Source organism: Panthera uncia, chromosome D1 (assembly GCF_023721935.1).
Source record: "Panthera uncia isolate 11264 chromosome D1, Puncia_PCG_1.0, whole genome shotgun sequence".
In the NCBI taxonomy this organism is placed as follows: domain Eukaryota; kingdom Metazoa; phylum Chordata; class Mammalia; order Carnivora; family Felidae; genus Panthera; species Panthera uncia.
In genome coordinates, this window is record NC_064808.1 from 56,948,870 (window position 1) to 56,976,437 (window position 27,568).

General features: G+C 38.8%; 1 protein-coding gene across 1 annotated transcript; it reads right to left on the reverse strand.

The window, feature by feature from the left end:
* Nucleotides 1-27,551, reverse strand: THAP12 (THAP domain containing 12). Its single transcript, XM_049652499.1, has 5 exons — nt 27,209-27,551; nt 12,642-12,762; nt 8,969-9,076; nt 4,393-4,429; nt 1-2,896 (listed from the first exon to the last, which is right to left on the reverse strand). The coding sequence occupies exons 1-5, from the start codon at nt 27,295-27,297 to the stop codon at nt 963-965; spliced, it is 2,289 nt and encodes a 762-aa protein (XP_049508456.1). The 5' UTR covers nt 27,298-27,551; the 3' UTR covers nt 1-962.
* Between the last annotated feature and the right edge of the window lie 17 nt (nt 27,552-27,568).

Here is a 27,568-nt window from a genome sequence, read left to right on the forward strand (position 1 = left end):
TTTAAACAAAATTCACATTTTATTTAGGTTGAAATAAACTATACAAAATTGATTTTCTTCACCAAAAATAACAGTAATATTTTCTGTATTATTCCTAGGTAAACCACAAAACACTTATTTTTGTAGGTTTTCCAGGTTTTGTTTAGAAATCAAGACGAGGCAGTAGATACAGTCATGGAAAAAGACAGAGGAAAACAGACAAATCAGTTGTCAGTATCCATGGCCTCTGATCCTGTCTTGACCATGAAACAGAGGTGTTCAACAAATACCTGCTAAAAAGCTTATGAAGATGTAGGCTCAACAAAGGAATGTAAACAGCAACAACCCAATGTGGACCGACAATGGCAGGCTAGCCCATTCAAACTCTAACTGTAACTTGTTCCTTTAAGTTCGTTTGATAAAGACAAAATCTACACTGAAATCCTTGCAAGCTCACATGTTTTCCATTCTCTCTCTCTCTCTAGCTGTCTGATAACTCCCTTAAATCTCCATTACAGATTTTTAACATACTTAACACTCCAGGTCACTCATGAGCTTCATTGTAACATTTTATAAAATATATTCCTTTCTCCCACACCTCTTCCAAATCTATTTCTTCTAAGAACTGATAACTCAATACCCGACAACTGGATCCAGTGATAATAAATGTTATGTCTAAAATGACTTAACTAAAACAATTCCAAAGTGCCATTAGCAGAGATCCCACAGAAATGTAATGTGGCACTTTCAACGCTATCTTCTGGAAGAACAGTTATGTCTCCAAAGCATAAGAGTTCAAACGGGGGCCATTTAAATAGGCAGATTATCAATGGCTAATGTACTCAATGAGAGGTCGACAGGTCAAGATATTCAGTGATTAAGTGGCCTACGTATACCTGACAGCTTTTCCGTAAGATGTTTTCAAATTTCTTACAGATTTTTCCAAATATCAAACATAAGAGAAAGCCTACTTTAAAAGTCTCCTAGGTATTTTCAATGGTTTCTGAGTTATCTGTAGGAAGCTCTGACTTAGTTGTATAGAGTTTGATATAGGTGTCCACCATTAAATCCAGATCATGTTTTATATCAAAATTTATGTTAAGCAAAGCCAAGTTACTTGACCTTTGGTCTGTCAAAGTGTTCCTCAGGTATGCTTTGAGACGCTTTCGCCCGTTTTCATAGCGTTCATTCTCAACCTTCATCACAGGAAGAATGCATAGGACTTTCAGCAATGCATAAACATTAGGAAAAAACTTGATGTCTGGCAGATGCAGGGCTTCATAAATGGTGGATGGAAGCTCTATATCTTTCCCTCTGTGTTTCCACTTGATTCTCCAACAATGCAGCTCAGCTGAGAGTGTGTCCGGGTTGGGTAAGTCACTCCTGTACATGTCAGCATGGTGCTCCTCCGATGTATTAAATTTGAGCTGTCCCATGACAGAGGGCACCAGAGACAAGCATTTAAGAGCTTTGAGGTGCTGTTCTGAGAATATATCTTTCAGTTCCTGAATAATGTGTTCCACTGTTGGGACACTTAGAGTTTCTTTATAGTAACTCTCGGAGGTTAGCTGAGATTCCAGGTTACCTTGCTGGGCTCTGCGGAACTTCCCAGGGAGCTTCATCTGAATATCAAGTTTAGTAGCCAAATTTGTGGCTTCTTCAAACCAAAATTCATGATAAACTTCGATATTTTCCATCACTTCATTCAGTGAATGCAGTACTGCAGTCAAGCTACTGGCTGCAAAGAAGACATCGGAGGTTTGCCCTTGGAGATTTTTCCCAAAGGCTCTTGTAAAAGATAGAACATTTTTAAGAACGACAATGGTAACGACGAAATCAAAATCTGTTACCGCACTACAGAGTAGAAACGCTCGGCCAGCTATATAGTTATTCCATCTAATGTTTGTGTCACTATTTATACCATCTAAACATAAAACAAGTGCTTGTAGGAGGTCCACTAAAATTTCGAAAGCATCGTGCCTACCTGTCCACTGAGAATGGCAAATTTCCTTGAGTTCTTTACCCTTTTCCTCATTGTTCTGAAAGAGGACAGAAATGACACTGTCAAGCTCTAAAAGCAGTTGCGGAGATCGATGGAAGAAAGAACAGACTTCCTCAATGGTTCCTAATGCAACAGATACTCCCACAACAGGCACGGATTTTGCCAACCACATATTTAAGGCACAGGAAGAACAAAGTGTGTAGACAGCTTGGGGATATTTCTCTAAAAGCCTAGAAGCAACAACTTTCATTTTGGAAGAAAATCCACTGGACACAATGTAAGCCTGGCCACGACAATACTCCATGTTCAATCCCCACTTCTCAGTTATCGTGGTGTGAAATTTCACAGCCAAAATTTCTGCATCAGCTTCATAAGGCAAGAAGCCCACAAATTCCTCTCTCAGGTTATGAGACTCATCGACAAACCTCACCAGCACAGGCAAGTGCTCTTCTCCTGCTATGTCCACTACGTCGTCAGTGATGATGGAAAAGAAGTGGGAGTCTCTCACTTCCCTGAGGGTTTCCTCCCGAATGCAGCTCTCACAGATCTCTAGCATCTGCTTCTGCTGTGTTTTCGAGCAGAACAATGTGTTAACTGCTGTTGTCTCAAAGCGCTTTCTCAGAACCTCTTCACCAGAATTTATCCGGCACTCCAGGAGTGCTTGAAAGTTATCCGGGGTAAAGAGACCCTCTGGGAGTCCATCAGTTTCATGCCCATCCAGAGGGATGTTTTGTTTTCCCATTAGAATTAAAATTTCAAATAAAGATTTTAAGTATTCTTTGTTTTCTTTCTCTTCAAGGGTTAGAGGTAAAATGTCTTCATCCTGTTCTTCACCCCCTTCTTCTGCACTGGGGTTCTGAGCATTGCTGTTGTTTATTTCTTTATGTTTTTGTTCCTGTTCAGAAGTTTCATCAACTGGAAAACAAAGAATCAATTTTATAAACAGGCTCATGAGGAATGATACAAACAAAAAAAATCATGTTTTTGATTGGTTAAATATTTAAATTCAGGAGCTCATCCATTCAACATTCACAACGTACCTATTGGACCACAGACTAGGATACAGAGGTTAAAATAAGACACACTCTAGTGGAGACAAAAACTGTACACAGAGATTTTAATCCTACATGTAAATGTTATATATAAGAGAGGAACGATTTCTTACAAACTTAACAAGGCACGTCACATAAAACACGTCCAGACCAGTAACGGTCCGTGCCCTCAGGAAAAAGAGGAAGAGAACTAATATTTATTGAAGCACTGTGTTGGCATTTTATATGTATCACATTACTCCCTCTATAGGCAGGTGCTATCAATCCCGCTTGACAAATGAGGAAAGTAAATAATTGCCCAAGGTCACAGATGTAGTTAAAAGGATGAAGGTGAAATTCAAATCCAAACCTGTCTGGTTCCAAGGTCCATGCTAATGCAATTTCTATGAGATCATTAAGCTACACTTTAATATGGGAGATGAGAATTATATAAGCCAACATAACATAAGGTATATTGACGCAATTTTTAGGGCAAATAATAGACTACTAGAAGTATTAGCCAAATCTCTTTGTACGTGGATTGAAAAACTGAGCCTCTGAGGTTAGTGTCCTGCCCATAGTCATATACACAACCTTGCAAGTCCTAGACCCTGTGGTCCCCTCTAGGTTCATTTTCTAATCATCATAGGATATTAGAAGCTCTAACAACAAAATGAGTATAATTCTCCAAATCAGGCACCCTGTTTCAAGCTACTCTACTTCTGCGCAGAATACATCTCCCTCCTTTGCCTGACTCCCTCAGGACTACTGTCAGAATTAAATGAACTAAGTAAAGCACCTAAAGACTTAACATAAACAGTTATGTTAATAAAAATAATATTAATAATAGCACAGTAGGAGGAGGAGACCAAGAAGGAGGAATAATAGTAGTAATAGACAAAAACAAAAACAACGACTAGTCCTCATCCTTTGGTGACACAGGTCAGGCATCAGCACCTGCAGAAAGGCTACTGTGACTCCTACTCTCTATTAGGCTAAGTGTCCTCAAAGCACTTTTCCTTAAACATTTATCAAGAACTTATGATGCACCACACATCGGGTGGACAAAGATTCTGCTCTTGTCCTTTACTGCTGCCTTTCCTTCCCTCCATGGGGACACTGTGTGCCTGCCACCCCACCACACACCAAGAGCACAGCTAGTAGGGAAGCGGCCAAGTACGTGGCACAGTAGCACTCAATCAAGAAACTAAACTAAGACTTCTGTCTCACAGACAATTCCAGACCACAGGAAAATGCCTACCACACTCTTACATCACTCTCACGGTAGGTTTTGGACATACAACATATTTATTTGTCCTTACCAGGTCAAGGCCTTTTTAAAAGGCATTCAGAAGTTCAGTCATTAACACTATCACTTACTTTTTTTCTGTTTCAGTGTCCTGATTTCATCTTCACTCTAAGTGACAAGAAAAAAGAAGAAAAAAAAAAAAAAACACCTTTAAGAAAACTGAACTCTAGCACATCACTGTAGACTCATAAGTAAAAAGCATACTGTGACTCAAATTTAATTCCTTCGAAAGCATAAATTCCTTACAATGAATACATTCTTCAAACATAGAAATGACAGAAAAACCAGAAAAATAATTTACTAATGATTCCAAGCTCATAATAAAATACTAGAGGAGACAGGGTGCCTGGGTGCTTCACTCCGTTAAGCATCCTACTCTTGATTTTGGCTCAAGTCATGCTCTCCGGGTTCGTGCGCCAGCTCCATGCTGAGAGCACGGATTCTCTCTCTCTCTGCCCTCCCCGCTTTCTCACCTTCTCAAAATAAATAAATAAACTTTATTTATTTAAGTTTTTTTAAAAACACTGAGGAGAAAGAATACATCGCTTAACTTACTTTATACTTAAATCAACTTAACTTTGGGTGACAAGTGTTTGAAAGCTAATAAAAGGCATGAAAGTACAGGATGGTGCTTGGTGTCAAATCCAAGGGGTCACAAATCATGTCCCCTCCAATTTGTTCCTGGGGGATGCCACGTAAGAGAGAGTTGCTGGATCCCAGAACCTAACACAAAAGCTGTGAGAATTCCCTGGGAAGCAGAAAGTAACACAGTACCAGTATGGAAGAGAAATGGATGCATACAGCATAGAGGGCCAAGTACATACAGGATTAAACCGAGGAAGAACTTTCCAGTTATGTCCTTTCTCTTCCTGTAACCCACTGCAATGCTTAAACCACAAACCACCCCATTACTATTCAGGAGCAGGCAAGGAGCACTACCAGTGACAGCTTGAGTTAGAAGGGTACCTGCTAGGCAGCATAGGAACATGATACTGATAACAAGAAACATCAGCAGGCTAGCCAATCTAGAACATTCCCTCCTTATCCCATGAGCTACAGTTACAAGGATGGCAAACCTAGAAGAGTATGTCTGCATTAAGGTATTTGAGGTTCCCAAGGGGCAGAATATAGGGAAATGGTAGCTGGAGGATGGGAAGTGGCTGAGCTCCTCACTCCTGGTACGTAGGGCTAAGAAGAGAGCTGATGTGGAAAACTACAGTGGTGTGTCACCATTCATCTAGGAGACATCCCAGAAAAACAAATAAATAAATAGAGGGAAAGAAATGTATGAAGAAATAAAAACTGAGGATTTCTCAGAACCTAAAGGTGTCAGTCTGGATAACTAAAAAACCATCTAGACACAGGTTAGCAAAATTAAAAATGTCAAATATAAAGAAAAAATACTAAAGACTTTGAGGGAGAAAAGCAAATCATCTAAAAAGTAACAAGAATTAGGCTAGCATCACACTTCAATAGAAATAACAAATGCAAAAACTAGAAAGAATCAGTATCACACAGACTACATATACACTCCATGAATTATTAATAACTTAATATTACAAAATAAAAGCTACAAAATGGTTTTAAAAAATAAACCCATGCCTGGAAACTAAAAACAAAAATAACCCTATGTTAAAGGAACAGGGGAATTTACAAAACACTCCTGACTAATCAACAAAAGCACTACATGTCTATAATTATGGGATACAGCTAAAACACACTTAGACATGTACAACTGTGAATACATACAAATATGAGCTAAACATTCAAGAAGTCAGAAAAAGAGCCAAAAAATAAATCTCTCAAATCAAGATGAAACCAAATAAATCACAATGCAACAATCATTGATAATACTAACTGATTTCCTTGCAAACAATATTAAAATCATTTTAGGATCAGGGATGCCTGGGTGGTTCAGTCAGTTAGGCGTCCGACTTTGATTCCGGTCATGATCTTACAGTTCATGGGTTCAAGCCCGTGTCTGGCTCTGTGCGGACAGTTCAGAACCTGGAGCCTGCTTCGGATTCCGTGTCTCCCCCTGCCCCTCCCCTGCTAGTTCTCTCTCCCTCCCTCCGTCATTCTTGCTCTAAAAAACAAACATTAAAAAAAATTTTTTTAAATAATCTTAGGGTCAGAAAAACACAAGCGCTCCAAAATCCTATATGCAGTTCTTAAAAACAAATGAAATACAAGAGAAAACCAATAAATGAATCAAAATTGCAAACAAAATATTCCCTCACCCACCCCAAGCACTCTGATGGTTTTATGGTTTAACTTTCATGAGCAGAGAGTATATACCTTATACAAGTTTTTCCAGAAAATCTGAGAGAAAAGGAAAACTATCCAACTAATTTTATAAGGCTAATAGAACCCTGACATCATTAACTGGATAAGAGGAGTACAACGAAAGAAAATTACAGGACAACACTTATAAATGCAAAATCCTAAATAAAATATCAACCAACTAAATCAAACAAATGAAGAGAGATAATGCAATCAGTTAGGGTTCATCACAGGAATGCAAAGATGGTTCAACACCAGAAATCCATAAGCTATTCACTACATTAAAAAAAACTGAATTTTTCTACTCAATAGATGCAGTTAAAGCTTTTGGTAAGTTCAACAAGTTATGATAAAAATTCGGAATATGAGGACTAAAAGGGAATGAAAGGAATTTCCTTAACTTGATAAAAACAGTATCAGGGGCACCTGGGTGGCTCAGTCAGTTGAGTGTCAGACTCTTGATTTTGGCTGAGGTCATTATCCCAGTGTCATGGGATTGAGCCCTGTATTGGGTTCCATGTTGAGCAAAGAGACTGCTTAAGACTCTCTCTGCCCTTCTCCTCACTAACACACACTGTCTCAAATAAAAGAAACCCAAAAAACCCTCTTTAACAGTATCAGCAACAAACATCACACTTAATGCAACAAGGCAAGCATATCATCTGTGACATTACTGGGACTGTTCAACACAGCACTTCTCAGTCTCAGGATCCTGACTAAACAGTAACATAAGCAACAGAAAAAATTAAAATTAGGAGGATTAGAGGAGGCAAATTTGTCCTTATTTGGAGATGATAAAATCAACTTCATAGAAAACTCCAAAGACTAGTAGGAATTAACCAAAATTAGTTCTTCAAAATTGCTGGAAACAATCTCAACCAGAATACATAACCTATACCAACAAAAACCATAATGTATTTAGGAAGTAATTTAAGGAATGTACACATTGTTCTCTTTTAAAAAACTGCAGCAAAAACCCTAAAGTTTTTTCAAATTTTTGACTTTCTGCACTCCTTAAAGTATGTTAATAGTGTATTCAAAGAACTAGTATTTAGTCTGGTCAATGGCTGCTGTTACCTAAAAGCTATTTTTTTCTGTTTATGGGTGGGACCAATTAATATTTTAAGATGTTAATCCAAAGCATTTGTGTTGAAAATCCCAATGCAATTTCTAGAAGAACTGGACGAAAGAATTCTCAAATTCATATGGCGGAATAAAGGTCCACAAGTAGCTAAGACAATTTTGAAAAAGAAGAGTTAAGAAACCACTGTATTTGCAAGTAAGATAAATTATAAAGCCATGGTAATAAAAGCAGTACATATGTGGTACTGTTGTGAACAGTGGTACATATGTGAACAAACACATTTTCCAATAAACAGAACAGAGCTCCCAGAAACACTGTGCATATATGGAAACTTGGTATATGACAGGGGTGGCACCTTAAAACCAGTGAAGGAAAGGACAGATTAACAGACCATATTGAGAAAACTGATTCTCTATAAGGAGAAAAATAAAATTAGATCTCTACTGAACACCATACATACAAAGCCCAAATGGATCAAAGATCTAAATATGAAAGGTAAACAAAGAAAAAATGAGGAAAATGAGATAAATGTTGTCTTAAAAAAGCACACAGTAGGTAGACTAAAATGACAAATATTAAATACATTAACATGAATACCAAAAAGAGGGGGAGAAAAATGGGAATGGTAATAGTGGAAGGAAGAGAAAAAATAATAAACAAAATAAGGGTCTTGCTGGTGGCAATGATGGCAGAAAGTCATGGACTGAAGAGCCTTGATTAATTTAATTTTGTTCACCTAATATTAACAAAAAGTGGTAGGTTTCAATTATTAGAACTAAAGGGTATCAAAGGAACATGAAAACATGCATAAATGATGCCATAAACAGAGATTTAAAAGCTTTTTCTAACCCTGTCAGTACTTAATAGTGACGGAACCATTATCTCTAGGTAAAAGTATCCATGTCTTAACTTTCATACTTTCCCTTTCTTTATCCCTTTGTCCTGAATTCTGGAAATATCCCTCAGTTCCACTTTCCTCACTACAAAAGAAAAGGTAGTGTTTTGTTTTGTTCCCAGGAAGGGAATGTGCTAGTGGCCTATAATTAACAGCACACTTTGGCCCAAGTCAATGAGTATCAACTGGCTAAATTTGAGAACAATTTTCCAATTTAAACACTAATCATCTTACATCCATCCTTCTTCAATAATAACCACAGCATTTATTTCCCATGTTACCTTCGGAAATAGTAACTTGGGTTCAATTTTAAGAGGAATGCATCTATATTTGATTTCACAGTATTATGGGGGGGGTGGGAAAGCCAAAAGCACATTTGACATACCAATTCTTTTATTCGTTTTCTGTGTCTACTATGTGGATTGTTCAAATGACTGGTAAGATCAAATATTGTTGGTATTGCATTATCTCGAAGAACTGTCCTATAAGGACTCTGAAAAAGAAAAATGTGTTAATTCAGAGACAGTCCTTAAGAATGTATTACACATAAAGAAAATGCTATGTTAATGACTTCCCCAGTACTCCTTCACCTCCAGCTCTAAAGTGTAGAGACTTGCAGAATGATGATGTCCGTCCAGATCAGGTATTATTTCTAACTCTTTTTGTTTTTGCCCTTCTGGCAATCTTACTATTTTAAATTAAGGAACGAAGTTCATGGTAAGCATAAAAAATAAAATATATTTGCATTTTGCATATATATTTCTAATTCATCCTCCCAGCTACTTCACTGTTTAGCTCTTCCATGAGCCCACCAAATCTACAGCAGGCACAAGAGTTTCTCAATCTATCCCTTTCTATGTTCTTAATTCTTCCCTACTTTCCCCGTGGTTCTATCCACTTTTCACTACTATTACTGAGAAGTATCAAGGTACGATGGACTGGTGGGACCCAGGAGACCTAGGAACTAGTCCAAATTCTACCAGTAACTCACTGTGAGATCCTAGCCAAATACTTTCCCTTTCTGGGCCTCAGTTGCCTCTTCTGAATAAATTTCTAGTGTTGAGCTAGACCATATTTCCCAAATTGAAATTATTCACATACTAATGATAACACTTGCATACCACCATCTGCACTCTCACATAATCCACTGACTTTTTAAGTCAGCATTGTCTTAAGCAATAAAAACTATAAAATAATGATTTTCATGAGCTATATTTTTAACACATATTGTGAAATTCCTAAAATAAAAACTGATTCGTGTGCCACTTGAATTCATTTATACCATGATATATATAATCATATTTCTGCAAACACTAAACTAGGTATTTCTAAATTTCTAATTCTAATGTTCTTATCACTGAAGGATGACCATTCTCTATCCTAATTCCCATTAACCTAATCCAACCTGGCTAGACGCTAGATGCATACTTAGATGTTGACAGTCTTCAGCAGCCAACCCAGAGGTCGGGTAGGGACAAGAATTTTATTAACAGGAAGAGTAACAGATAAATAACTGCATATGTTCACCCCAGCTAGTCAAAGAAACAATGTCTTTTAATTTCTTCACAGATCTGCACTGATAAAGACAAAATACTCTTCTTTTTAAAAAGCTTTCTTGGGCGCACCTGAGTGGCTCAGTCGGTTAAGTGTCCGACTCTTGATTTCGACTCAGGTCATGATCTCACAGTTCATGAGTTTGAGCCCTGGGTCAAGCTCTGTGCGGACAGTGCAGAGCCTGCTTGGGATTCTCTTTCTCCCTGCCTTTCCCCCCAAGCCCCTCACCTCTCTCTCTCAAAATAAATAAACTTTAAGAAAAATAAAAGAAATAAAAAGCTTTCTTGGGAGCAGCAATTATTTCAAAGCTGATTATTAAAGCATGTTCAAAGTATATGCCAAACAAAAATAACAACTCCTATCTATATTTTTTCATCCAGAGAAGGAAGATTAGGATGATATGAAGAAAAAATATATAACTAAAGGGAACACACTATCTCAAGTTTTATCTAAAGAGTTGTTAAACACATTTGGGAAGTATTTCTATTCAGATTCATTTTCTAGATCACCCCCATGCCTCATAAAAAACAAAAAGAAAATCTATTTCTCAATGCCACTCAGCTTCTAGTGCTGGGCCAATTATCCTGAGTCTATTAGGAAGTCTGAATCAGAGACTGATCAGTGACACAATCACTGAAGGGAGCAAAAACTATACTATACCCCAAACATCTCATCTTTCCCACTTAGCAAACATGTCACAACAGACACAAACATATACAGTCCACTCTTGATATCTTGCCAATTATTAAATAAGGAGGGATAAAACATTCTTAATGAATTTCTTAAATTCACATCAATTTGCTACAAACCAAATTACAGACCGAAAAACAGAACATGAATTAAAAACATGTTACTTTTTAGAAATATTTATTTATAAGTACGCATTCCAAAAAGAGCTATTTTCAATTTATGTGCAGGATAGTTTTAACTCAGTATCAAGATTTAATCTTCAACTGCTGAATTAAGGTTTGAGCATAAAGCAGTGACCTTACTCTAGCATCAAGGATAGTATCTGGCTTCAGTGGAACTAGCCATGAATGTTTACTGATGAGACCTTCAATGCCAAACTAATGAAGTCAAAACTCTCAAACATTTAGATACAGATATCATGTGTAGAGAGAACATTTTCTCGCATTTGCATTAATTTATTCAAGATTTAAGAATCTTGTGGAAATTTAAAAAGCAAAAATAGCTCATCTTTCTGTCCTATGCTCTGACTAAACAAGAATATGAGTGAACTACAATTTTACATGTCTCACAACAATCTTATTGGAATTATGTAATTAAGAGACCATATTTATTATTAAATAAAAATGCATTATGGCTTGTGTATTTAAAATAATAATTTGGGATATTTTTACTTAATGTCAAGAACATAAAACTAGTTTGCCTTTTAAACATACAAAATCCCCTATTTTGGTTGATCATTATTACCCTCTTAACAAAACAAGGCAAAAATATCCCTCAAATATTTGTGATTAAACTGTTGAACCGGAATTGGCTCACCTCCCAATGACTTCACAAGTATCTGCTTCAATTAATTTTGAGAAATAAAATAACCCAATCATTCTTTAGTTTTCTGAAGCCTCTGCAAAATGTATCTGAAAAAAATATCAAAATAAATTGCTGCATAACAATATATAGTGTATCTTCAAATCAAGTTTATGTCTATCCCAATATCTGAGATGATACATTAGTTACACCTAAATAAGAAGATATTATTTAACAAAACTATCTCCCTAGTTTAAGTGTTTCAAATCTGCTTCATTTCAATCAAATCTGCCCTGTTTGTCTAAGTCATAGCAATAACAGAATCACAGAGGGTTAAAAATCTTAGATTTCAGAAATTATCTGGTTTAATCTTCTTATTAGAATTCGGGACCCAGAAGGGAAAGTGACCTGGCCAAATTCACATAGTTAACAGAAGTAAGCTTGAGAGATCCAGGTTTGATACGAAATTGCAAATTATTGAAAGAAATTATTTTTCACATTAATTATACAATTTTCTTCTTGTTGTAACTTGCACATAAAAATTAAGGGTTGGTTCTACCAGTACATACAAAAACATGAAAACAAAGAGCTCCATTTCTTGATAAAGATTTCACTCATAAAAAAAGCTCTGGAGAATCTGCTCCAAATAAAAACACAAACTTTACCTTAAACAAACACTTTTATAATCATCTAAAATTTTCTTTAAAAAATTAAAAATAAAAAAATGAAAATTTCTGAAGGCTGCATAAGAAATGTAAAAAGGGCAACCTCTGTTGAGTAGTAATGGGGCATCAGAAACAGAGGGGTTAAAAAAAAATACCAGGCTTTTAAGAACAAATTAGATACTATTCAGCTCCAAATTTGTCTTCATCTTTTAAAAAAAAAAAAAAAAAAGTGGCGGGATATAAGAATACACTCCAACATTAACAGATACAGATTTACACTGCCAACCAGATACTGAGTGAATGAGAGAGAGAGAAAACAAAAAAAACCCAAGCCCTTCTATTACTTACAGTTCTGCAGATCATAGAGGTCTCAAAGTGTTTGGCACATAATCGATAATGTTTATTTAGCTGATCAGGTGTTTTATCTTCTAAGTCTGCTCTCCTGCAATTCTCCACCCACTTCTGGCACCTATAAATAAAACCAAAATAAAACCAATTATGAAATATGAGCTCACCGTTTAAATTTCAGTATTCAGGGGCACCTGGGTGGCTTAGTCGGTTGAGCGTCCGACTTCAGCTCAGGTCATGATCTCATGATTCGTGGGTTCGAGCCCCAAATCAGGCTCTGTGCCTGCTGAGGATTCTGTGTCTCCCTCTCTCTCTTCCCCTCCCCTGCTCATGCTCTGTCTGTCTCTCTCAAAAATAAACATGAAAAAAAATCTTTTTTAAATAAATAAATAAGTTTTAGTATTCAGTTATAAGACAAATAAATATTATGGACAATGGATTCCTGCTCCCTTCTACCTGCAGAACATGATGTAATTTGGAGAAGATGATTGAAAACAAAATGAGAGCTGGAAGAAACCTTAGAAATCATTTAATACATTCAATTATACACAAGATTAAGAAATAACTTGCTCAGAGTCATGTACAAAATCAGCAGCAAAACTAGAACTTAAACCTGAGTCTTTCAATTCTCAGCACATCCTAGCACCAGAGAGGAATCAATTATCAGTAGTTCAAGCAAAAGTTGCACAACCATGAAATCAACAGCCTAACACACTCCCTCGGGACTTCAACTTAAATAAGGTTATGAAACAACAATGTCATTACAAAAAATTAGTAAATAGATGTTTTATAAATAATTACAGTTTCTTACAGGAGCATGACGCCTGTGTTAATTTGCCTTATTATGAACATAATTTATTATCTACAATATGTACAGACTGTAAGATATGTAGATTGTAAACTCCAGGACTGCAGGGATTGTTCCTACACAATCTAGCACACAGAAGGTGTTGAAGATAATGAACAGACCAAGTCCATGCCCTCTTGGTACCTACATATCTGCAGAAAAACGAAAACAACAATGATGCATACTAAGCACTTGCTATGAGCCAGACACTGTTCTATGTCCTTTCCAAAAGGGGTACATTATCCCCCTTATGCAGATGAAGAAATGAAGGCACAGAAATATGAAGTAATTTGCTAAAGGTTACAACTAGATCTTTCTTTCCTTTATTTCTCAAGTTTCTAGGAATAAAAATTCTGTCACAAAGAGTCACAAATCTGAAAACACATTCATTTTATAATCACATCATAGTATATTATGTCTTAACATTACAGTTCACACACACACACACACACACACACACACACACACACACACACACTGACACTTAATTCCCTCCACTCTGAATATGTAAAACCATGGTGAAATGTTGATTATCTAACTGAAACTAAAACCACACCTAAATAGTATAGCTTCTCATTCAACCAAGTATTATTGCACAGCAATGATGCCTATGATGCCAATGATGCCTATGATGTCCATATTTTAATATTTTGCACAGTTGTGCAATATGATTTCATAAACTTTCATCTTTCAACGTCCAAATACTTAGTATAAAAACTGTCTTACTATAAAATAATTTACCATACTGTTACAGCTGTTTTTTAATTCTTACATCTCTGAAGACCTTCCATACAGAATACTACTGTCTGTATGATCTCTGAACTAAGTTGAGACAGCTTTCCTATACCACAAGCACTCAGATTCAATCAAGAATAGATTGGGCAGAAAGCCTGATTAACTACATCTTGTCTTCCACATCAAATACCAAGAAGTAAATCTAGTATATGTGCTGCCAAAGTGAGCACACCAAGAAGTAAATCTAGTGAAAGATGTGCAAGACCTGTAACAAAAAAAAAAATGTTTTAAGTTTATTTTTTATTTTTTTTTTTCAACGTTTTTTAATTTATTTTTGGGACAGAGAGAGACATAGCATGAACGGGGGAGGGGCAGAGAGAGAGGGAGACACAGAATCGGAAACAGGCTCCAGGCTCCGAGCCATCAGCCCAGAGCCTGACGCGGGGCTCGAACTCACGGACCGTGAGATCGTGACCTGGCTGAAGTCGGACGCTTAACCGACTGCGCCACCCAGGCGCCCCTAAGTTTATTTATTTTGAGAGAGAGAGAGTGGGCACGAGTGGGAGGGGAGAGGCAGGAGAGAGAGAGAGAAAGAAGGGGAGGGGAGGGGAGGGGAGGGGAGGGGAGGGGAGGGAAGAGGGAATCCCAAGCAGGCTCTGAGCTGTCAGAGCAGAGCCCAATGCAGAGCTTTAACTCACGAAACATGAGATCATGACCTGAGCCAAAACCAAAAGTGGGACGCTTAACCGACTGAGCCACCTAGATGCCCCTAACTGAAAAGATTTTTTAAATAACTTAAATGATAAATTCATGGATTAGTACACTGAATTCTAAATATTTCAATCTTCCCTAAATTGATTTACTGATTCAATACAATCAAAATCCCAACAAGTTCTTTTGTGCATGTCTCTTTGAATATGTGTGTGTGTGTGTGTGTGTGTGTGTGTGTGTGTGTGTGAGAGAGAGAGAGAGAGAGAGAGAAAGAGAGAGAGAGAGAGAGAGAGAGAGAGAGAGATGGCAATTCTAAAACTTTTTATACAGAAATTCAAAGGACTAAGAATAGTTAAGATAACTGTGAGAAAAAAAAGTTGAAAGACTTACACTATCAGATATTAAGATTTATTATAAAGCTTAGTAAGACAGTGTGGTATTGGGACAAGGATAAAACAATGAAACAAAATGGAGAGCTACGGACACTTAAGACTAAGGTAGTACTGCACAGCAGCAAAGACAAAATTTTTTTGTTTTGTTTTGTTTTTACAACAAATAGCATTGAGTCAGGGCACCTGAGTGTCTCAGTTGGTTAAGTGTCCAACTCTTGATTTCAGCTGAGATCATGATCTCACAGTTTGTGAGATCCAGCCCCACATCAAGCTTCATGCTGACAACGTGGAGCCTGCTTGGGATTCTCTCTCCCTCTCTTTCTCAAAATAAATTTAAAAAAAATATTTAATAGTGCTGAGTAAATTCAATAGCCATATGAAAAAAATTAATCTGACCCCTACTTCTGTATCATATACACAAAAATAAATACCAAGTAGACTGTAGATCTAACTATGGAAGTAAAACAATAAGCTGCTAAAAGATAACACAGGAGACTATCTCCATTACCTTGGCCAAGACAAAGATAATTTAAAGAAGGCAACAGAAAGCACAAACTCTAAACCAAAAGATGAATTAATTTGGCTACTTTATTATTTTTTTAAATATTTATTTATTTATTTTTGAGAGAGAGAGAGCGAGCATAAGCAAGGGAGGGGCAAAGAGAGGGAGACATAGAATCTGAGGCAGGCTCCAAGCTGTCAGCACAGAGCCCAATGCGGGGCCCAAACTCATTAACAGTGAGATCATGACCTGAGCCAGAGTCAGACACTTAACTGACTGAGCCACCTAGGCCTCCCTAATTTGTCTACTTTAAAGTTAATAACTTTTCTTCATTAAAAGAAGCCATTTAAGAGCGAAATGGCAACCTACAAAATGGAAGAAGGTATCTGTAATACGTATATCCAACAACAGACTCATATCCAAACTATATCTTTACAACTCCTGCAAATAAATTTAACAACCCAATATAAAAATGGGCAAGAAACTTGGAAAAGTAACTTACAATAAAAAGGTTATCCAGATCGGGGTGCCTGGGTGGCTCAATTGCTTAAGTGACTGACTCTGGATTTTGGCTCAGGTTGTGATCTCACAGTTCATGGGTTCAAGCCCCGTATCAGGCTTTGAGCTGACAGCACGATGCCTGCTTCGGATTCTGTCTCCCTCTCTCTCTGCCCCTCCCTCGCCCCCCCAAATAAACAAACATTAAAAAAAGTTGGTTACCCAGATGGCCAATACACACGAAAAAAATGTTCATGGGAAAAAAAGGGCTCAATCTCATCAGGGAAATACTAATAAAAACCATTAACGAAATATTACTACATACCTGCAAAAATGACTACAATGCAAAAGAGATAATACCAAAGATTGATAAGAAAGTGAAAAAACTTTGCCTGTCAACAGTAAAGGCATAAACTGTAGTATACTATTGTATACAGAATACTATTCAGCAATGAAAATGAATGAACTAGCTAGATCGCACAAACATAATGCTGAGCAAAATAAGCCAGGAGTACATGCCATGATTCCTTCTATATAAAGTTCAAGAATAGACAAAACTTGAGGTGCCTGGCTGGCTCAGTTGGAAGAGCATGTGACTCTTGTGAGTTCAAGCCCCATGTTGGGTATAGAGATTACATACATACATACATACATACATAAGAAAGAAATCAGATGCCATTTAAAAAAAAAAAAAAAAAAAAAAAGAACAGGCAAAACTCACCTATGGTGATTATGCAGGAAAAAACTTAATATAGCAGGCCCAAGACTGCTACCTTCATAAAGGCCTGTTTGTAAGGATGGCCTTTTGGCTTGTGCCTGGAAATCTGGCTAACAAGCAGTTCCCTACACTGACAAAAACTTTCCCTAACTGATAAGGTGGCTCATTGTGCTTAGACTGTGCAAACAATATGATTCATACTGAACATCTGCCTTCCTTCTGGGAGTCTAGAATTTTAGTACGTGCTAGGCAGAGTGTGTCTATGTGACCAGATCCCAATAAAAACTTTAGGCACTGGATCTCTAATGGGTTTCTCTGGGTAGAAACATGTTCTATATCTCAAACATTACCTGGGTATTCATTTTATAAAAATTCATCAAATTCTGGGGCACCTGGGTGGCTCAGTCGGTTAAACTACCGACTTGATTTTGACTCAGGTCATGATCTCATGGTTCGTCGGTTTGAGCCCCGCATCAGGGCTGCACTGTTAGTGCAGAACCTGCTTGGGATCCTCTGTCTCCCTCTCTATCTCAAAAATAAACATTTAAAAAAATTCATCACGTTCCAGTCTACTAATTTTGCACTTTCTATATATGTCATATATCAATAAAAGATTCCTTCACTCTGTCCCTTATTCTTAGTAGCCAACTAACCTAATTGTGTCAAGTCAGACAGTGACTCTGACTAGGGAGAGTGGGATAATGACTTAGAGAGCCTCAGAGGAGAGAGAATTTGGGATATTAGTTTTATATATACACATATATATACATATATATAGTTACATATAGATATATATAATTATATAGTTTATATATATAACTATATATATTATATATAATATAATATTATATATATAATTATATATATAATATTATAATATATATAATATATATAATATATATAATACATATATAGTTATATATATATATATATAGATATATATACATATATGTAAATCTGGGTGAAAGTTTCATGGACATGTCACTCTGAAAATCCAATAAGCCACACACTTATGATTTGGTGATCATCTGTGTGCATGTGTTTTACACCAATTAAGTTATTAAAGTTTTTGTGACTACAATTTTTTTACATATATACATGTATGTACATGCATATGTTTGTGTATACACACAAACGTACACACACACACACTCTAATATGCTTTTAGGCACATATATAATTATCTCTCAAATTTACCACTGTCTCCCATTCCCTAGATCTCTCTGTCGCTGTTCATGCACTCCAGACTCCATAGCCTTTTCCCTTAGCAGGTGAAGTGACTCTCCAAATCCATCTAACTTCCAAACTGGTCTTTTACCTTTCTCTACCTAACACCTTCTCCATGCTGAGAGTAAATGTTTTAAAGTTTTGGGGTTTGGTTTTTTTGTTTTTTTTTTTTTAAGTTTATTTTGAGAGACAGCATGAGTGGGGGAGGGGCAGAGAGAGAGAGAATCTCAAGCAGGCTCCACACTGTCAGCAAAGAGCCAGATGTGGGGTATGAATTCACAAATGGTGAGATCATGACCTGAGCTGAAATCAAGAGTCAGACACTTGGGGGCGCCTGGGTGGTTCAATCAGTTAAGCGTCTGACTTCGGCTCAGGGCATGATTTCATGGTTCATGGGTTCAAGCCCTGCATTGGGCTCTGGCTAGACAGCTCAGAGCCTGGAGCCTGCTTCGGATTCTGTCCCCCCCCCCCCCGCTCTCTCTGCCCCTCCCCTGCTCGCACTCTGTCTCTCTCTCTCAAAAACAAATAATAAACATTTTTAAAAATTAGGAAAAAAAAAGAGAGAGACACTTAACCAACTGAGCCCCAGGCAACCCTGCTGAGTAAACTTTTTAAAGAGCCAATTTCAGAATGTCTTTCCTGCTTAAGATCCTTTAGTGGCTTCTCATGACTCTTAGGATAAAGAAACAATTCCTTACCTGTCATAAGACCCTGAACAATTTGGACCTTGTCTACCTTTCAATCTTCTTATCGAACCACTCTTCTACTCTCTGCCTCTTTACATGCCTTACTTCAGTTCCATGAATGCACTGTGATTACTTCTAGGGTTGTTCCCCATGCTGTTTATTCACCCTAGTATCTTCTTGTCTTTTTTCACTTCCCTGGCTAAGGAAAGCCTATGCAAAGATCAGCCTTCAGATCTTATCTTAAAGATCATTTCTTTTTTTTTTTTTTTTTAATTTTTTTCAACGTTTTTTATTTATTTTTGGGACACAGAGAGACAGAGCATGAACGGGGGAGGGGCAGAAAGAGAGGGAGACACAGAATCGGAAACAGGCTCCAGGCTCCGAGCCATCAGCCCAGAGCCTGACACGGGGCTCGAACTCACGGACTGCGAGATCGTGACCTGGCTGAAGTCGGACGCTTAACCGACTGCGCCACCCAGGCGCCCCAAAGATCATTTCTTGAAGGAAACTCTTCTGATTCAGGTATGTATACATATGTGTATGAGTATGTACACACACACACAAACAGAGAAGACTCCTCTTCCTCTCTGTATATGGTCTCTCAACATCCTGTATTTAACCTACTATATTACCATGAGCATAAACACGCCTTAGTATATCCCATCTAAATAATTCTTAACTTGGATCCTCTACATAGCAAAACTAGAGCCCATTTTCACTGTATCTCACATTCTTTCCTCAATCAATTCCAAGGAGGCTTCTGCTTTATCCCTTTTCCATTGAAACTGCTCAAGATTATGAATGACTTCCACCCTGCCAAATCCAATGGTCACTTTCTATCTTCATCTTAATCACCTTTTCAGTACTATTCAGCCTTTTTTTTTTTTTATTTTCCCTTTGATAGTTCTCTACTAATGCAGCATTTCCAAAAACATATTTCAAGGAACACTAGTCAACTGTTTCATTAAAATTTAAAAAGTTTTGGGGTACCTGGGTGCCTTAGTTGGTTGAGTGACCAATACTTGGTTTCAGCTCAGGTCATGATCTTATGGTTCTTAAGTTCAAGCCACGCACTGGGCTCTACTCCACAGTGCCTGCTTGGAATTCTCTCTCTCCCCCTCCCCCACTCATGCTATCTCTTAAAATAAACTTAAAAAGAAAGAAAGAAGAAAGAAAGAGAACTGCATTTTCCAAAACAAACAAAAAACATTTAGCCAAAAGAATGGCATTGTTTTCCATCTCTGCAAATCTTCTTAATGTCTATCTTAATCTGTTGTCACATGTGGTTTTGGCTGAAGTATATGAAGAAACTCTGGCCTCACACTGCTATGCAGTTAAAAAAGGTAATTAAAATGTTCCTCCCTTACCCATATTACTGTGAATGTTCTTTGATACTACACCAAAACTCCACAAGTGGTGGTTTCTTAAAGATGAGTTGCGGGGCGCCTGGGTGGCGCAGTCGGTTAAGCGTCCGACTTCAGCCAGGTCACGATCTCGCGGTCCGTGAGTTCGAGCCCCGCGTCAGGCTCTGGGCTGATGGCTCGGAGCCTGGAGCCTGTTTCCGATTCTGTGTCTCCCTCTCTCTCTGCCCCTCCCCCGTTCATGCTCTGTCTCTCTCTGTCCCAAAAATAAAAATAAAAAACGTTGAAAAAAAAAAAATTAAAAAAAAAAAAAAAAAAAAAGAAAAGCTTTAGAGAGTTGTCAAGCTCAAAGTGGTGCCTATGAATTCTCCAAAATTGTCATTTCTGCTTGAATTTCAATTGTTTCCCTTGAAGTGGCAGGCTTATCTCACTCATTTCCAAGAAAGGGCCTACAAACATTGGCATTTATATAATCATACTTAGAAAACACAACATACAACTTACTGAGCAATGACGTTACTACGTTATGTAGCCCCTCAGAAACCCCACTGCACACTCCTGAAAGAATGAGCAAGAAAAAGGCAAATAACATCAGTGTCATTATGAAATAGTTTTTTACTCTGTGGCACTCCTTCATGAGTGCCCAAAAAAACCACTCTTCTACATTTTACAAGGCAGAGTATATCAACTCTCAATTAACTTTGATTAAATTGCCATAAAAACCTTGGAAGACCTCGCCACCTCAGGGGTGAGTTAGAGCTAATTGGCTGAGAAGCAAAAAGAGGGCTTCAATTGTTCAGCTCACTGTAACAGAAGCATTTCATTAGCTCTCCTTGTACCTTCACCTAGTCTGGGGATGAGCCCCACTATGAGCTGCCCCCAGGTTCCTGCCAAGCCTTGGCATTAGTCAAGCCATCGTGGGGCAATCCAGATTTAGGCAGTTTAAAAAATTTTTAACTTTAGGGGAGCCTGGGTGGCTCAGTTGATTACGCATCCGATTTCAGGTCAGGTCATGATCTCGTGGTTCATGGGTTCCAGCCCCGTGTTGGGGTCTGTGCTGACAGCTCAGAGCCTGGAGCCTACTTTGGACTCTGTGTCTCTCTCTCTGTCCCCCCTCTGCTCACGCTCTGTCTCTCTCTCAAAATAAATAAACATTAAAAAAAAAAAGTTTTTGATATGGCACAAAAACAGACACTCAGATCAATGGAACAGAATAGAGAACCCAGAAATGGACCCACAAACGTATGGCCAACTAATCTTTAACAAAGCAGGAAAGAATACCCAATGGAATAAAGACAGTCTCTTCAGCAAGAGGTGCTAGGAAAACTGAACAGCGACATGCAGAGGAATGAGCCTGGACCACTTTCTTATACCATACACAAAAATAAACTCAAAATGAATGAAAGACCTAAATATAAGACAGGAAGCCATCAAAATCCTTGAGGAGAAAGCAGGCAAAAACCTCTTTGATCTTGGCCACAGCAACTTCTTACTCAACACGTCTCTGGAGGCAAGGGAAACAAAAGCAAAAATGAACTACTGGGACCTCATCAAAATAAAAATCTTCTGCACAGTGAAGGAAACAATCAGCAAAACTAAAAGGCAACCGACAGAATGGGAGAAGATATTTGCAAACGACGTATCAGATAAAGGGTTAGTATCCAAAGTCTATAAAGAACTTATCAAACTCAACACCCAAAAAAACAAATTATCCAGTGAAGAAATGGGCACAAGACATGCATAGACACTTCTCCAAAGAAGACATCCAGATGGCCAACCGACACATGAAAAAATACTCCACGTCATTCATCATCAGGGAAATACAAATCAAAACCACAATGAGATACCACCTCACACCTGTCAGAATGGCTAACATTACCAACTCAGGCAACAACAGATGTTGGCGAGGATGCAGAGAAAGAGGATCTCTTTTGCTGCTGGTGGGAATGCAAGCTAGTGCAGCCATTCTGGAAAACAGTATGAAGGTTCCTCAAAAAATTAAAAATAGAACTACCCTACGACCCAGCAATTGCACTACCAGGTATTTATCCAAGGGATACAGGTTTGCTCTTTCGAAGGGGCACATGCACCCCCATGTTTATAGCAGCACTATCAACAATAGCCAAAGTATGGAAAGAGTCCAAATGTCCAACGATGGATGAATGGATAAAGAAGACACGATATATATATATATATATATATATACACACACACACACACACACATACACACACACAATGGAGTATTACTTGGCAATCAAAAAGAATGAAATCTTACCATTTGCAACTACATGGTTGGAACTAGGGGGTATTATGTTAAATGAAATTAGAGAAAGGCAGATATCATATGACTTCACTCATGTGAGGACTTTAAGACACAACAGATGAACATAAGGGAATGGAAGCAAAACTAATATAAAAACAGGGAGGGGGACAAAACATAAGAGACTCTTAAATATGGAGAACAAACAGAGGGTTACTGAAGAGTTGTGGGAGGGGGGATGGGCTAAATGGGTAAGGGGCATTAAGGAATCTACTCCTGAAATCACTGTTGCACTATATGCTAACTAATATGGATGTAAATTTAAAAAAATAAAATAACTTTTTGATAAATAAATAAAATTTTAACTTTAATTTTAAATAATTTATGCTCTCCGTACCACCTGCCTAAGGTGAGTTGATTCAATTATTTTATAGTTAAAAAAAAAAATGCATAAGTAATGTGGATAAAAGGTACAGCATAGGAAATATAGTCAATGGTATTAGAACAGCACTGCAGGGTGACAGACGGTAGCTACAGCTGTGGGACCACAGTGTAATGTACAGACTTGTTGAATCACTAGGTTGTACACCTGAAACTAATGTTCAACACTGTGTCAACTATTAAAAAAAACTAAAATAAACAAATAAAAAGCACATTAATGCCACTTTTTCTAAACCAATAAAAGGTACTATATTTTGAAATTCCACATTGTGCCCTTTATTAACTACACTTTTGAATTTTAAATTACTTCAAATAGCTGTTTATAAGAGTGTCCGTGGAATTTATAAATATAACAAATGGCAAACGGGCACCTGGCTGGCTCAGTCAGTGGAGCATGTGACTCTCGATCTCAGGGTTTTGAGTTTGAACCCCATGTTGGGTGTAGAGACTACTTAAAATAAAATCTTTTAAAAATAATAATAAAATAAAAAATAACAAAGTAACAAAAATAACAAATGGGAAATGTACTATTTAATAGCATTAAATATATTTATCTTTATTGTTAGTTAACAATATTAACTTTTCAAGAATAGGTTAGCAATGTCACCTTTTATCAACCTTCTCTGACTCATTTACAGGAAAAAAACTAATTATAAATAACCCTAAAAATACTGTTGGTAATTTAATACACACCTCTGAAAACTACTTCTTTATTATAATTAACTCTGGGCACAGTAAAAAAGAAACTGTCAAATACAGAAGAATTTGAAATCCTTAGTATGGGAAGACTTGGTTTAGATAAAAACTTAGGATCTTGATGACATTATGTCCACTAAAATAAGCCAGATATAGAGAACAATTATATGATTCCATTTCCATGAAGTACACAGAACACACAAGGACTGAAAATGGGATGAATGGGGGGGGTGGGGAAGGGAGAGGAAAGGAGTTATTGCTTAACAGTTACAGTTTTTGCTTGGAGTAATGGAGAAAGCTTTGGAAATAGATAGTACTTGCACAACACTGTGAATGTAATTAATGTCACTGAATTATACACTTAAAATGGCAAATTTTATGTTATGTATTTTACCAAATGTTTAAAAATTAATAATGTAATATATACTGAATAATATATAATATGCATTAAAATATGTATATTAAGAGTGCATTTAATATACATTTTAAATGGGTGGTATATGCATTATTATTATCTCAATAAAGATGTTAAAAGAGTTAAGAAAAGTTCATAATTTGGTCTTGAAATATTTAAAGGGCTCTGACACGGAAAAGGGCACAGAGTTGCTCAGTGTGACCCTGGGAATAAAACCAGATCTCCAAAGCATAAATTATAGGGAGGCATGTTTCCACTCAATACAAGGAAGAAACAAGAGCCAAAGCTTTACAAAATCTATTTTTTAAAAAAAATTTTTTAACATTTTATTTATTTTTGAGAGAGAGAGAGAGAGAGAGAGAGTGGGAGGGAGACAGAGCACAAGTGTGTGTGTGTGGGGAGGAAGGGAGAGAGAGAGAGAGAGAGAGAGACAGACAGACAGACAGACAGACACAGAAACCGAAGCAGGCTCCAGGCTCTGAGCTGTCAGCACAGAGCCCAACGCCGGGCTCAAACTCAAAAACTGTGAGATCTTGACCTGAGCCGAAGTCAGACGCTTAACCGACTGAGTCACCCAGGGGCCCCTTACAACATCTTAAATGTCCCTTCACAAAGCAAAGAGTCACTGGAGGTGTTTCAACAAAGACCCCCCTGTCAGGCACGCACAGGGCCCCTAAAGGGTCCATAAATACCTTGATAGTGGAATGCAAAATTGTGTCTATGTCTTTTCTCCAGTAGTCTTTACCTTAGATTCTCAAAGGGGACCAATGGCACTAGATCTAAAAATTCCTTCTAAATTTGAGACTGTACACCCCTATACTCCCAAGGAGTGTAATGAAAAGAGCATTCTCTATAGTATATGGATACAAAAGATCTATGGTTCAGAATCAACTAGTGGCGCCCTCATTATGCAAATGAAATAAACTCTCAGGAATGCCCTTGGGCTACAATTTGGGTAAAAGGAAGATAATGCTTAATGGGGTAAGGCCAGTCAGATTCGGATGCTCCTCTTCTCTGCTCCCATAAAATCCAACAGCTATTCCTCACTCTTTTGAGCTAGTTTTCCTCACCTGCCTGAACTTTAAATACCAGGAATGCCCCAAGGCTCAATCCTCAGACCTACTCCTTTACTAACCCCATAGCATGGCTTTAAATACCCTCTATAAACTCAGAACAACCCATATTTACAATCTCTAGTCTGAAAGTCTCTAAATTCCAGACTATCTTTTTATGGTTTTAGCTCTAAAATATTTAGGTTACTGATCTAAATATGGGCCATTCTGAGTTCGTTTCTGGATACGGTATGAAGAAAAACATCTATTCCTGCACATCAATCAAGCTTCTCAAACTTCACACGTCCCAAACCAACTTTTAATATGCCTCCTCCAAAGCTGCTCCTCCCAGTCTTCCACAGCTCAGTAAATGCTCAGGTTAAAAAAAGGAGTCATTCTTCCCCTTTTCTCTTACAACCTCCATCTAAACCATTTAACAAATCCTGTTGGCTTCACCTTCAAAATGTATCTCAAATACAACAGCTTACCACCTTCTCCTCTACTAACCTGGATTACTGCAATTGCCTTTAGCTGGTCTTCCTGCTCTCGCCTTTGCTTCCCTACAACCTATTTAACAAGTAGCCAGCCATCCTGTTTCAAGTAGTCTCTCTGCTCTAAACCCTTGGATGACTTCCTGTCACAGAATAAATGCCATAGTGCTTTACATGGCCTACAATGGCCTACACAATTTGCCCCCACTATACAAATGCATACAGTTTTTGGTCTCATTTTTTCCCTTCTCCCTCCTTCCTTAAACCAGCTCTACTGTCCATGTACTTCTGGCTGTACCTGTAACATGCATGCCCTGACTTCGCATTTACCGTTTCCACAGACTAGAAAGCTCTTCCCCTAGGTATCTGTATGGTTGGCCTGCTCACCTACTTCTAGTCTTTGCTCAAATTCTCCTTCTTAGTGAGACCTTCTTTGACCACCCTATTTAAAATAGCAATTGTGTCTCCCCTGCTACTCATTTCTCACCCCCCCCACATTTGCCTTTTCTCCATAGTATTTATCACCATATAACATACTGTATTTACATATTTATTTGTCTATTTTCCTGCTAGAATGCAAACTTCATGAGAGCAGGGGCTTTGATTTGTTCATCTGTATACTCCCAATGCTCAGAGCAATGCCTAGCACACAGGAGGCCTTCAATAAATATTTGTGGAATAAATAGGGTGCTATATTATAATCGTCTTCTTCCGTATGTCTCCTTAACAGACAGTGAGCTTCCTGCAGGCAGCAACACTGTCTCATTCACATCTGAATTTCCAGCACCTAACACTAGTGCTCGGCACATAGTAAGTACTGGTTTGAAATGAACGAATGAACAAGAAGAGGCCAGAGAAAATTCTTCCGACTATCACAGTCCCTACTCTATCACTCTTTAAACGGACACCAGAGCGTGTGGGTTAACTCAAGGAAGAGGTTTCAATACCAATTCCCACGCCTGTGGGCGTATCCCCCCACTCTACCCTCCGTTATCCCCATTATTAACCAAGTGAGACAATGAGTAACGGTCAGAGCCAGAATTTGAACCGTGAACAAGCCCGATGGAGGAAGTAACTGTGACTTGACGAGATCAAAGAAGGTGACCGGACTCTAAAAAGAAACACTGTCCCGGGGGTGGTGGCAAGAAGAAGGAAGGGCCCTGGGGTGACCACAACCACAGAATCCAAGTCCCTCTTTTGACAGCTGAGGAAACTAAAGCCTAGAGAGGAAAGCGACCTGCCCGAGGTCACCCAGCAAGCTAACCAGGGCGAGAACCCAGCTCATCCCGCCCGCGCGCCGCCCCAGTTGCCTCTGGGTTCGGGTGGTGCCCTCGGCGCCGAGCCCCCGCTGGCGCACGTGCTCCGAGGTCCCCGGGCGCTCGCCGGCCGGCTGCTCCAGGCCCGTTCCCCACCTGGGACCGAGGCTGGGGTCGACGACCCGTGGCCCACTCCCCACGCAGCCCCGGAGCCGGCGGTTGGCAGTGCGCACCGCAGAGGTGGGCCCGGGCTGCCGACTCGGCGCCCGCCGCTTACCTGGCCGGATCCCGAGGGAACCTGAAGAAGGCCAGGTCCGACTGCGTGCTCTTCCTCGTACAGTTGGGGGCAGCGCAGAAGTTCGGCATCGTCGCCCACCCGCCGGCCGGCCCAGCCCTCCCCTCCCCGCCTCCTCAGGGCAGCCCGCCCGCCCGTCGGGGCCGGGGAGGGGAGCCAGGCCGGCCGGCCGGCTCGGCAAGGCCGGCGCGCCGGGGGGAGGGGCGGCGGGCGAGAAGCCGCGAGGGGCAGGAGGGGCGCCGCGGTCCGAGGCCGGGCTGGGGACGCGGCTCCACAGTGCTGTGAGCGGCCGGGAGGATTTACCGCCGCCGCCGCCGCTGCCGCTGGTGCACCTCCCGCCCG

Coding starts and splice junctions, on each gene's coding strand:
- THAP12 (XM_049652499.1), bottom strand. CDS start 27,297: ATGCCGAACTTCTGCGCTGCCCCCAACTGTACGAGGAAGAGCACGCAG. Junction 12,763..27,208: donor TTCCCTCGGGATCCGGCCAG/GTAAGCGGCGGG, acceptor TTTTATTTATAG/GTGCCAGAAGTGGGTGGAGA. Junction 2,897..4,392: donor GACACTGAAACAGAAAAAAA/GTAAGTGATAGT, acceptor TTTGTTTTCCAG/TTGATGAAACTTCTGAACAG.